At 38.9% G+C, this 13,111-nt stretch overlaps 1 protein-coding gene and 1 long non-coding RNA gene across 4 annotated transcripts in view; one reads left to right on the top strand and one right to left on the bottom strand.

Moving 5' to 3' along the window:
* LOC147835395 (uncharacterized) overlaps positions 1-2,274 on the bottom strand; it is a 66,492-nt gene extending 64,218 nt beyond the window's left edge. The window contains exons 1-2 of one of the 3 annotated variants that reach the window (XR_015499864.2): positions 2,034-2,274; positions 1,726-1,893 (exon numbers count right to left, since the gene is read on the bottom strand). This is a non-coding gene — a long non-coding RNA (uncharacterized LOC147835395). Of the gene's footprint in view, positions 1-1,725 lie in introns of all 3 variants that reach the window. The other 2 variants (XR_015499865.2, XR_015499863.1) reach the window with 2 other exon arrangements.
* cerkl (CERK like autophagy regulator) overlaps positions 1-13,111 on the top strand; it is a 195,866-nt gene that overhangs the window by 158,093 nt on the left and 24,662 nt on the right. Inside the window, exon 6 of the mRNA NM_001089474.1 lies at positions 7,214-7,288. Within this exon, the coding sequence (NP_001082943.1) occupies positions 7,214-7,288 (75 nt within the window). The remainder of the gene's footprint in view (positions 1-7,213; positions 7,289-13,111) is intronic.

The following is a 13,111-nucleotide window of genomic DNA, read 5'->3' as shown; positions in this document are numbered from 1 at the left end:
CTCTGTTGCCTCACAGCAAGAAATTTGCTGGTTCGAGTTTCAGCTGGGTCAGTTGTTTTTGTGTGGAGTTTGCATGTTCTCTCTGTGTTGGTGTGGGTTTTCTCTGGGTGCTCCGGTTTCCCCCACAGTACAAAGACATGTGGTACAGGTAAATTGAATAAACTAAATTGGCTGTAGTGTGTGTGTGTGTGTGCGTGTGTGTGTGTGTGTGTGTGTGTGAATGTGTGTGTGGATGTTTCCCAGAGATGGGTTGCGGCTGGAAGGGCATCCGCTGCGTAAAAACTTGCTGGATAAGTTCAAGTGGTGCTCGCTGCAGAGCCATTTGAGGAGAGCTGAGCTCCAGCGAGGGGGAGCTTAAGCTTGAGCTCCACCTTTTTTGCACTTCTTCTACGAGTGATGTCACTGGGGGTAGGGTTAGGGGTGGGGTTGGTGTACGCATTAAAACAGCTTACAGGAGGAGGAGCGACAGCTCATGCTCCCCCTCGCTGGAGCTCAGCTCTCCTCAAATGGCTCTGCAGCGAGCACCCTCTCGATAAGTTGGCGGTTTATTCCGCTGTGGCACCCGGAGGAAACCCACGCGAAGGCAGGGAGAACATGCAAACTCCACACAGAAACACCAACTGAGCCGAGGTTCGAACCAGCGACCTTCTTGCTGTGAGGCGACAGCACTACCTACTGCACCACTGCCTCGCCCATCCTACTACTACTACTACTAATAACAATAATAATAATAATAATAATAATAATAATAATAATAATAATAATAAATCATCCTACTACTATCAATAATAATAATAATAATAATAATAATCATAATACTACTAATCCTCCTCCTCCTCCTCCTCCTACTACTACTAATAATAATAATCATCATCATCCGACTACTACTAAAAATAATCATCATTATACTATTGCTACTACTACTATTATTAATAATAATAATAACAATAATCATAATAATCATACTATTCCTACTACTAAAAATAATAACATCATCATTTGGGATGATTGTTCTTCATACAGACAACGGAATAAAATAATATATATATATATATATATATATATATATATATATATATATATATATATATATATATATATATAACTTATATATATATAGTTATTTTAAACCTTATTATGATTATTATTATTATTAATATTGGCAATTGGGATAATAGTCCTTCATACAGACAATGAAATAAAACAATGAAAGCTTAAGAAAAAAAATGGCAACATAAAATCTAACCAAGGTGTCACGGAAATATCCTAAAGCATGAAAGATTAAATCAAGTTAATGTTCTAACCATGACACATGTCGGCAATTATTCATGAACATTATTTGAACAGCAATAAAATGGCAAATGTTTATTAATTTAATACATACACTTTAAGAAAAATTATATTTGCTATTTGTTCAAACTACTTATTTAAAATGAGCTGAAACAACAATTCTTACGTTTTTTTTGTTTTTTTGTTTTTTTTTTTGGAGGGGGGGGGTGACATAATTTTTTTCATATTGATTGTGTGGAACCCAGCATTTTTATTTTTTTTATTTTTGCAGTGTGTGCAGTAATACCTTAAACAGCAGTATGTAACCATACAAAACCAAAAATGGTGTGATTTTTATGTAGGCTACTCAAGTAAATAAAAGGGCCTCTTCTAGCAGCTTTCAGATAGCAAGGCAAGCTCACTCATTTTGGAAGCTGCTCTGCCAGACGCTGTTACCTTTACTGAGGAGATCCTGGCTCTGGTGTTGAAATCATCACAACATATGGAAACTCCCAGAGAGGCCAGGAAGCGTCATGGATGTGTTTGTGAAGCAGGGCTGCATTACCAGTGACCTGGTAGGTAGGAAGAGCCAAATTCAGTTGGAGTGCGAGTTTGTGTCCAGCACTGTTAAAAAAAAAAGGGAGGGAACGCTTTCATCCAACACCTCCGTCCTGTTCTCATTTACAGACATTTGCTTTCATACCCTGTTGATCTGAGCAAACACACTGGCCAGATAAACTGCATGAAAGGAAATGCCTACTCACCCGACAAGGACAAGCCTCTCTCTGCTGTTTGTCTCTGCTAGTAATCAGTACAAATACACACACCTGTTCTCCCCGCGCACGCTGCCAGCAAGGTAAACCGCCTTAATTGGCATGAGGTGATATTAACTTAAATTAATGCCCTTTAACAAAGTCCTCATCCTGTAATGATTAACTTTACCTCACTCATTAGAAAAGCGAAGCAGCTGCCATTTTTAAGTCAGCGCTGCTTCTTAACTATTATAGTGTAGCCTAAATAGCGTGCAGGGGAGTGTGTTCTAAATCAGAGAACATTGGAAAATGTTTCCAGTTTATATTTTCTTATAGTTTTAAATGATTTGTTCGCCCATAACTGAACAAATGCGAACCATTTACTCACCATTAAAGATCCTGTGAGGTGCTTTGAAATGTGAAATTTTATTAAATGTTTGATGTAATCTCAAATTAAAATTGAAGCGAAGGCGAGACGCAGAGTAGCCCCTCCTCTTTTTAAAAAGTAGCCAATAGTGTTGCTTTTATGACAGCTCTTAACTGAGTAGGTTAAACTTTTTTCACTCGATAAGAAAAGATGCGCATAAACTACGACGGAAACGCTTTTAGCGCACAAATTCCGTAATCCACATTAAAAAAGGTCATGTAATTTTGTAATAAGAGATCATGGCTGCGTTCGAAACCGCCTACTACTCACTAGGTACTGCATATGAATTTAAACGTATTACTCGGCCATTAGAAAAGTACGCTGTATACAGAATGAATGTAAGAAGTATAAATGGAATTAGGACGGTAAAGTCTAGATCGAATTTGCGGCCGGCCGGAAGTGCAATATGCACATTAATAAAGCAGCATTTTTTATGACACTGTATAACAATAATTAATATTTTTACAGTACTGTGAGGGTTGGGGTGGGGGTAGGCGTAAAAAAATACATTTTATTGCGTAATTTAATAGATAACATAACTAAAACTCGGTACAACTACAGTTTTTACATTACTGTGACGGTTGGGTTTAGGGTTGGGGTGGGGGTAACGTTAGACGTTAATAAAATACAACAAATGAGAAATGTAATAAATAATAGAAATAATTTCCCTAGTAGCAAAGAAATCTGGCCCAGATTTGGCAAAAAAGCTGGCACAGCAGGCATTCATCCGGCACTGACATACAGCATGTGGGCCAAACATGGCCCGGGTTTGGCAGAGGTGGCACCGTTTTTAAGGCGGCACACAAGATTTGGGCCAGATGAAAAACGTAGTATTTGGCCCAGATTTAAAAATTTGATAAGTGGGCCATGTGAGTTTGGCCAGTCTTGACCCACATTTAAAATACACTAAAATCATTTTTGAGTAAAGAAAAAAAATTCTACCAATCAGGTCACTTTGAGAAAAAGCGTGCCCATAGTATGCCTAAAGCGCATTACTCCATGGGTTTATCAATTTCATTGCAATCGTGACACACCAACCTATCTGGCCCAGTTCAGGCCCAGTTATGAGTTATTAACTTGGCTGAGACTTGGCCCAGATATGGTCTGTGTTTGGCCCTTGTCTGGAAGCCAGATTTGGTCCAGTCATGTACCGTAATTCACTGCGGCATGTGGGCCAAGCAAAACCTGATTGTGTGGGCCAGAGTTGAGCCAGAGAAATTTTGCTATGTGGGTTGCGTTAACTTCCGGCTGCAAACGTATCCGCTCTAGCAACAACCAATTAGGACGTACTACATCCGCCATTTTGTCATGGTCACGTGACCTACCTGCTTCAGTTGCTTTGCTTCACTCCTATTCATGAATTCTCTCGCGGGGTATCATGGGATTGCACAGCATGCATCGGATGCGCACTTCAGAATCTTGCCAAGTCACCGGGTACCTCTCGCATACTGATTTTCGAATACTATCGGACATAGCTACTACTTGGCTCACATACTGATTTTAGCGTTCTATATAGTATAAACGTATGCGGTTTCAGAATGTGTAATTGGACAAACTAGCAGGCAAAGCACATTGTAAACCATCTGAAGTGTCGTTTTGGTCATTCTAAAATGCCTTACCATTTAAGTATTAGTGTTATATTATTGATGACCTCCAGAATCAAGAGCCTCTGTGCTCCTCTTCTGACACCTTAAAACCCCACCGCACGTTCACTGCGTGTCAGGATTGCCTTCTGAGGCACAAGTCATCTATTAGATGAAGAAAAGATTGATGCAGCTTCTCCTACTGCTGCAAATAAAGTGGAGGAACTATGACATCAATTTGCATGCAAAAACCCGGAAGCGAGTTAGCATTTTAGCAGTTCCGGTTCCCTAGTTGCAGAGTCAAATTGTAGAATTTTGAGGAAATAAATGAATTTAATCCATTTTGGAATAAGGATGTAACAGAAAAATGTGGAAAAAGTGAAGCGTTATGAATACTTTCCGGCAGGCCCGGATTGGCTAATCGGGAGGACCGGGAGAATTCCCGGTGGGCCGGTCCGTTTTTTGGCCGCGAGGGCCGGTGTCCCTAGCTCCAGGATCTGTTGCTCTCAGCAGTCACACTTTTTAAATTAATTAATTAATTTACTTGACCACAGTGTTCTTGTTCATTATTTTAGCGCAGCTCTGCTCTTCATATATATATATATATATAATCAGCCTGCAGGTTAATGATGATATAACTCAGATGAGTCACTTTTCAATATACAGCTCTTGTGGTCCAGTGGATAGCACGTTAGAATACAACGCTGCCGATCCGGGTTTGATCCTCATCTGAGTATTTATTATTTTTTTATTGTTAGGACATATAATACTGTTAGGGTTGTTGAACATTTTAAGTTAAAAAGCAGCTGTTTTCTCAAAAAAAAAGACGTGATAGTGTATTTAGAAACTGAATTGGAAATGACCTTATTTTAATATAGTCAGTCATGAACTGAGGTGGGCCAGTCTGAGGCTTGAAACTCCAGGGCTGAAAAGGAGTCCCACTCCGGCCCTGCTTTCCGGATGTACTGTACTGCCATGCCATGAAAAGGTGTACCTAATAAAGTGGCCAGCGAGTGTATTTTGCTGTGTGACACAGTGGAGTATTAACTGTCTCACAGCACACTCATAAGTAAGCAGTTTCCTGACATTCAGAGTTTCAGTGATTTAACATAACCACTAATTTAATGCAAAGCTGAAACTGAAATGATAATCTTGTTATGCCCTGAAAAGCAAACATCCTAAACAAAGAGAATTGTTTGCAATTAGAGCATATAAAAGACATAAATTATTGAAGACTTTACGTGAGCTGTGATTGGTCAAACAGAAATGGAATGGACAGGTTCCCGTTCCGTCTCCTGAAGCAGGTGCTGGAGGACATTGATATGCAGGGAAGAGAGTCTACTATAATAAAGCAAAGCTACATTTTTTCACGTTTCTGTAGCCATTCTTAATGGAATCTCATCACTCACCGAGAGTAAACAGTGTCTGTGCAGAGATACACGCTATAGCAAACATCATGGGACCATATGCCACAGCATTCAGATGGTCTCATAACATTAGCATCAGCGTGTGTCTAACGAGAAGAAGCTTTATCACAAAATCACCTGTGCGGAGAACAAGATTTATCCAAATACTGCATGTTTATGAAATGCAAAAGTCATTTAAGGGAACAGTTCACCTAAAATGCAAATCCATATTTGTATGCTGTGTGCATAAAGCACAATGCATTTTAATATACATACTGGACACTCACCGGCCACTTTATTTGGTACAATTTACTAATACCGGGTTGGACCCCCTTTTACCTTCAGATCTGCCCTAATCCTTCGTGACATACTGTACTATAGATTCAACAAGGTACTGGAAATATTCCTTAAAGATTTTGGTCCATATTGACATGATAGCATCACGCAGTTGCTGCAGATTTGTTGGCTCAACATCCATGATGTGAATCTCCCATTCCACCACATTCCAAGGTTGCTCTGTTGGATTGAGGATCTGGTCACTGTGGAGGCCATTTGAGTACAGTGAACTCATTGTCATGTTCAAAAAACCAGTCTGAGATGATTCACACTTTATGACATGGCGTGTTATTCTGCTGGAAGTAGCCATAAGAAGATGGGTATATAGTGGTCATAAAGGGATGGACATGGTCAGCAACAATACTCAGGTAGGCTGTGGCGTTGACACTATGCTCAGACCAGGCAACGTTTTACCAATCTTCCATTGTCTATTTTGGTGAGCCTGTGCAAATTGTAGCCTCAGTTTCCTGTTCTTAGCTGACAGGAGTGGCACTCGATGTGGTCTTCTGCTGCTGTAGCCCATCCACCTTAAGGTTGGACATGTTGTACATTCAGAGATGCTCTTCTGCATACTTCGATTGTAACAAATAGTTATTTGAGTCTGGCCATTCACCTCTGACATCAACAAGGCATTTGCGCCCACAGAACTGCCACTCACTGCATATTTTCTCTTTAATGTACCATTCTCTGTAAACCCTAGAGATGGTTGTGTGTGAAAATCCCAGTAGATCAGCAGTTTCTGAAATACTCAGAATAAGCTGTAGAACAATACCTAATAAACCTAATTAAGCGGCTGGTGAGTTTATATTAACATTATTGTCTTAATATGTAAAAGGAAATTATAATAAGATGAAGTAATAAATGGTAAATGCAGACAGCCAAAATCTGTCCAGAGGTATATCTTTAACTGCTAATTGATTAAATATATCACAAAACTAAAAATATTGTTTTTTTATGTCATCTTTTAGAAATATTAAGACACTATTTATAGACAATATTTCCATGGCCATTAACCCCCCCCACCCCCCCCCCCCCCACACACACACACACACAAAAAAAATTAAAATAAAAAATTTCAATATAATACATAGAGTATATACTAGTATATAGTATATATGCAGCACTATATTGAAAAAAATATGACTGTCTTAGCAGTTTTGGCAACACCCCTTGTGCTATAAATAAGATATGCCCTACTTTCCAAGTTATCTAAAGCAATATAATAAGCTTTTGTGAAAAACAGATCGTTCTTTATTGATAATCACACAATGCTATTGTACAGAACATTCAGAAGACTTAATATAGTGCATTCATGTTGTTAAAGCATTTTCAGTATTGACAATATTATCATGATGATTGTGCAAAACATGAGCACCATAATCTTTCCTTGAGGAAATTAAATGAATATTCCTTAAGAAGTGTTTAATTCTCCCTCCACAGGTTCTACAGATGTAGTGGCGTGTTCTGTTCATGGAATAAGACGTGCTGCGACTGCGGCCTTGCACATCATCATGGGTACGTTCATCAGTCTTTCACTTATAAATGCATTAACTCCAAGCCATTCTTAAAGCTGCAGTCTGTAACTTTTTGTGGTTAAATTTTATCCTAATTGAAGTTTTGAGCAAAAGCATAATCAGGCAGAAATTGCAGGTTTTAAACAGTGTTGGTGACAAAGGGACAAAATCTACTGACTGCAGTTTTAAAGGAATAGTTCACCCAAAAATGGAAATGCACTTATTATTCGTTCACACTCAATTTGTTCTAAACCTTTATGCATTTCTTTATTTAGCTGAACACAAATGAAGATATTTAAAAGAAAGCTGAAAACATATAAACATTGAATTACACAAAAGCACTTACTATGGAAGTCAATGGTTGAGGCTCGGATTTTGGTCACTCTTGTTCGTTTCATTTAGGCTATTTATTCACTTATTTATTACATTTTATTTATTATTACTTTGCATTGCTGCCTTGATTCATTATTACTGATTTTATCAGTGAAGATTATGCAACGATACAGTTTACATAAAAGCAGACAGATAATGGCTTCAGTGCCAAATGAGTGCTTTAAATCATATTTTATTCTCCTTATTCCTTACCGTTTTACTTCAAATAATATAAATGTTTGAAGTTTTAGGTAGAGACGTCAAACTATGCCCATGCTAACCCATGGTTAGACTATTCTATAACCTGTAAATAAATATAGCATGGTGAAATCAATAGTCATCACGTTTCACGTAGCCTTACCCAACCAACATCAGTGTTAAGAAAAAAGATAAATGTTACAATCTAATGTCTTTTAAAAAAAATATTAGCTAAATGTGTTACATTTTAAGGCATTAGTGTAGCCAGAAAAAAATATCTAAAAAAAGATACCTGAATGTACAGTTATTACTGTGAAAATTGGTTAAATTTTGGCATGGATAACACACAACTTAATAGGCTATATAGTCTAACTAAGGTAAAAATAAATATTTATGTTAGGCTATCATAAGTGAGTTTTTTTTCGTGATATTGTCTGGTTGCCATTTGTAAAAATGCCTTCATAAACCTTTAGGCTAATAGGCCTACTTGCCAATTTTTTTATTTATTTAGCCTATTTTATTAACTATTTAATAACTTCAATAAAAATCAGGTTACATTATTATTTTTAGGGCCATGAGCTACAAGTCTAAACTAAATCGATAGGCTAACCATATTTTAGCTGTTAAAATAGGCCTACAATATATTTTCTGTTGTTTAATTTTGCCTGAGCAAATATCAGCCTATTACATATTTACACTGAAGCTAAGCAGGGCTGCGCCCGGTCAGTACCTGGATGGGAGACCACATGGGAAAGCAAGGTTGCTGCCGGAAGTGGTGTTAGTGAGGCCAGCAGGGGGCGCCCAACTTGCGGTCTGTGTGGGTCCTAATGCCCCAGTATAGTGACGGGGACGCTATACTGCTCTGTGAGCGCCGTCTTTCGGATGAGACGTTAAACCAAGGTCCCAACTCTCTGTGATCGTTAAAAATCTCAGGATGTCCTTTGAAAAGAGTAGGGGTTTAACCCCGACATCCTGGCCAAATCTGCCCACTGGCCTCTGTCCATCATGGCCTCCTAACCATTCCCATATTCCAATTGGCTTCATCACTCTCTCCTCTCCACCAATCAGCTGGTGTGTGGTGTGCGGTCTGGCGCAAAATGGCTGCCGTCGCGTCATCCAGGTGGATGCTGCACACTGGTGGTGGATGAGGAGATTCCCCCCCCCCCCCCCCCCATTGTGTGTAAAGCGCTTTGAGTGCCCAGAAAAGCACTATATAAATGTAAGGAATTATTATTATTATTATTATTATTATTATTTTTAAAAGATAATCATTGAGCCTACCTGCAGCGCATTTGAGCAAAGCCACTTACGCACTATATATTTAATTTATAACACCATAAACTTGACTTTGCAGGCCGATCATCTTTAAACTCAAAAGGCATTTTTAAAGTGTTTAAAGTGTTTAAAGTGTAACTGTGGGACTGTGCAGTGTCCAACTAAACATTTTTATGAGGCTACTCTTAATCCCGAAGTGAAAAACTAAAGTAAAAACGACTGGAAGTTGCAATTCTGTTTAAATTAATTCAACGGCAAATTTCTTCTGCGTTCTTCCTTTTAGGGCTTAAGAGAGTTGTATTTAAAGAATAAGGTAACCAAAACATGTAATGAATTAGGCTGCTCGCCTTCATCTCATCCACTAGTCCAGTTTTCTCCAGTGTGAGTTTAGAGTGCGCTTCTGCGTGTGTGTTTTAAATGTTATACGGGGTGCACCCTGACCAGACGCGGGGACCAGATCTCTAGACCTTTATATTCACAATTTTCAGAATTTAATTGCTATTTCACATTTTAAAATATCTAAATGTGCTCTGAAGGTTGGAATGAGGAGAGTGTTAGTAATTAATGATGGAAAGAATTTTTAGTTCTTAGTGAACAATCCTTTATGAAAACTGGGGGGCACAGTGTTGGGCCCCTCCATACAGTAGCACCATATTTACAACTATCTTAAGAATATCTTCTTTTGTGTTTAAGAGATAAAAGAAACTCAAACAGGTTTAGAACAAGGGTGACAGGATTTTCAAAAATAAACAATTTCCTCAAGTGGTTCTAAAGTTTTATAAATTTCTTCTGTTGAACGCAAAACAAGATATTCTGAACAATGTTTAGGAAAAAACAGACATTGACATCCATCCATAAAATACTACTTTTTTTTTGTCCAATACACTTCAGTACATCATTTGTGTTCAACAGAGAAAGAAACTCTAATAGGTAAAACTGTTGAGTAAATGATTACACAATTAAAATTTTAGCATGAACGCTCCCTTTAAGACACTAACAGTCAAGCCTTGAGGAACTACCTGACTCAATGGAGCACCGATATACATGATAATAACATGTAAATACAATTCATATTTACATTTCAATTCCATCGAGTTATGTTTGCAATGCAAAATGGTTTCATTATCACCCTATGGAAGCCTCTCTCTCTTTATCACGCATCCCAATGGCAAATGCATTGGTGGCTATTTGTAATCTGTTGTTTAATTAGAGTGCACAGGCTGTTGTTATGGGGGCCGAGAGAGAAGACAAACCCCCCACGCAGGCTCTGCCTCTCCAGCTTTGGAGATCATGGTTAACAGGTCCCATGGAACGATAGACGGTCCCGAGAGAGGTGGAGATACGTCTGTCGTCGATCACCCGTACGGTCACCGCCGCAAACGCACAGCTTTTTTTGACGTGGCTTCGGGCCGTCGCTGGAAGTGTTACTTCTGGCTGGCACTGTTCTCTTTGGCTTTAGTGCTGCATGTTCTCTGTCTGACTGTCTGCTTGTCTGTCTGTGAAGCGTTTTTTTGAAGTTTACACCAATATGTCTGGGCCATTGTGTCGACTGTGCAAGCTCTCCTGGGCTTAGCTTAACAGACAAGCGGATTTGGCTTGTGTCAAGGGATTACACGCACAAGCTAAGCTCGCATCCTCCAAAAAAAAAAAAAAAACACGTACTGGCAAAAATTCTGCTTTACAGCTAAATTAGGATTGGGATGAAGACAATCAGAAGCACACAACAGAATAACTGAATCACACAATGATGTTCTTTGTTGGCACTGATTGTTCTACTGTATGTGGAACATTATGATGTGGTGATATTCTATTTGTAATAGGTTCAAATAAGGTTCCTTGTTTGGTTAAAGAGTTAATTCCTAAAGCTAAATCCTGGCATTATTAAGTCACTTTCATGCTATTCTCTAGAATGATGTATGCTTTTATTTAGTTCTACATAAAAAAATTCTAGACTTTAAAACGTGCTATTAAATTGTTCAACCAAAACTGAAAATTGTCATAACGATTTTTTTTCTCTGTTGAACACAAGCAACTTATTAAATTATTCTAAAGGATTAAAAGTTATTTATAAAAAATGTTGCAAACCTGTAACATTGACATCCACAGTAGGATAAAAACTACGAACATTCTACCATTCTTCAAAATATCTTATTTTGTGTTCAACAGTAAATCAAAACTTGAGGGTTTATAAATTTTCTTTTTTGGATGAACTACCCCTTTAAAAGAAGGATTTCTAGGTATAGTTCACACAAAAAGTTTAATTCAGCCATTATTTACTCGTCCTTTTGTAATTCGAGAATACTGCATACTTCAAATTACATCTGTACAGAGTTTTACACAAGTGACAATATATACAGTATATATATTGTAGACAATATATAGACAATACCCCTCACAAATATTTTTTTATAACTCTATGAAATTGCCTCTTGCAGGTTTTGATCCAAACTGTGTCGTTTGGTGACTGTCACTTTAAATTCAAATGTGCTCTTTGCAAAAGAGGGCGAAGCTACAAGCGTTGATAATTTAACATTGCAGATTCTAATACAGGAGTTACATTATCTCTGTGTACAACTGAAAATGTCAAAACAAGTGGTTCAGAAGATAGTCTATGGAGACTACAGTGTTCAATTGTGCATCCTAAAACTTAGTCGCTGACATAATCTTCAGCAAGTACAGTACAGAAAGTCTAACGCCATACAGCTGCTTGTCATTCAGAGCTGTCTATGCTAATGAGAGAGGATTCATCACTAATGGGCGGGACTTTCCCTCTCTGATGACAAAAAAATACCAAAATAAATCAACCCAAGCTTATTCTGAAAACGTAGCCCCGCGGACGTTTCTGAAGACAGCGATTTACATGGCCGGAGGTACGTACTGTATGGCTGCATTTCGTTTTTTTAAGCGAATGCTAGGGGGTGGTGTGACACTGCTCCTCTTCGTGCTCGCCGGCTGACGGCTCACCTCCTTGTGGAGGGCTTTCTCGCTGCAACCAGTTTATCCGGTTAGCTCGTTGTGTTAAGTCGGCAGAGTGGATGACCAGAGGGGCCTTCCACAGCGGCCTCTCACAGATTCGTGAAAACAAAAACTGCACAAATACGTTCCTCCCGGGACGTATTTCGCCGTCTCCAGAAACATCTGCGGGGCTACGTTTTCAGAATGAGCCTGGGTTGAAATAAATGCTGTCATGACTTCCACACTATACATCAAGCCTTCTCAAATCATATAGTAACAAACATTTTATTATGATTTACTCACACACATTATTCCAGAATACTGTATGGTTTTAAATACTTCTGTAAAAGACAGAATTAATAAAATATCAAAAGTGGTGGTTCAGAAAGTAGTCTGTGGAGATTGTGTTTATTTGTGCATCCTAAAACTTAGTCACTGACTTTATCTTCTTCAGCAGGTACAGTGCAAAAACTCTGATGGCATACGGCTGCTTCTTATTCAGGGCTGTCTATGCCAGTGTTTTTCAACTGGTGGGTTGTGACCCAAAAGTGGGTCGTGGGAACATTTTCAGTGGGCCGTGGAGTGTGTGGTTAAAAAACAACAACAAAGGTTTAATTTTTAACTTACTTTGCTTATATCTGACCTTTACTTTAAAATGCGCATGCGACAACCGTACCGTTTGACATGTGAAATTTGTGTGTCATACTGTATGTAGTGAGGTGCTCTCACAAGAGAGCATGAAACCTTCTAAATTAAAACGACATTTAGAAACCAAACATCCCAGTTGCAAGGACAAACCTGTGGACTATTTTCAAAGACGACTCCAACAGCTGAGGGCCAGGGCCGGCGCGTCCATAGCAGTGACCTAGGAGGCCGAATAGAGAAAACGGCGTCGCCGACACTACCCTCACCTCTCGCACCCTCAGTTATATCCGCGTCTAGGGCGGCGTCTGCGACACTACCCTCACCACCCACGCCCTTAGTTATATCCGCGTCTAAGGCGGCAGAATAGAGAGGGCAGCGT

The sequence above is a fragment of the Danio rerio genome, chromosome 9, assembly GCF_052040795.2.
Source record: "Danio rerio strain M-AB ecotype USA chromosome 9, GRCz13ab, whole genome shotgun sequence".
In the NCBI taxonomy this organism is placed as follows: Eukaryota; Metazoa; Chordata; class Actinopteri; order Cypriniformes; family Danionidae; genus Danio; species Danio rerio.
Note: the sequence above shows the minus strand (reverse complement) of the source record. Positions and strands in the feature narration are given on the sequence as shown.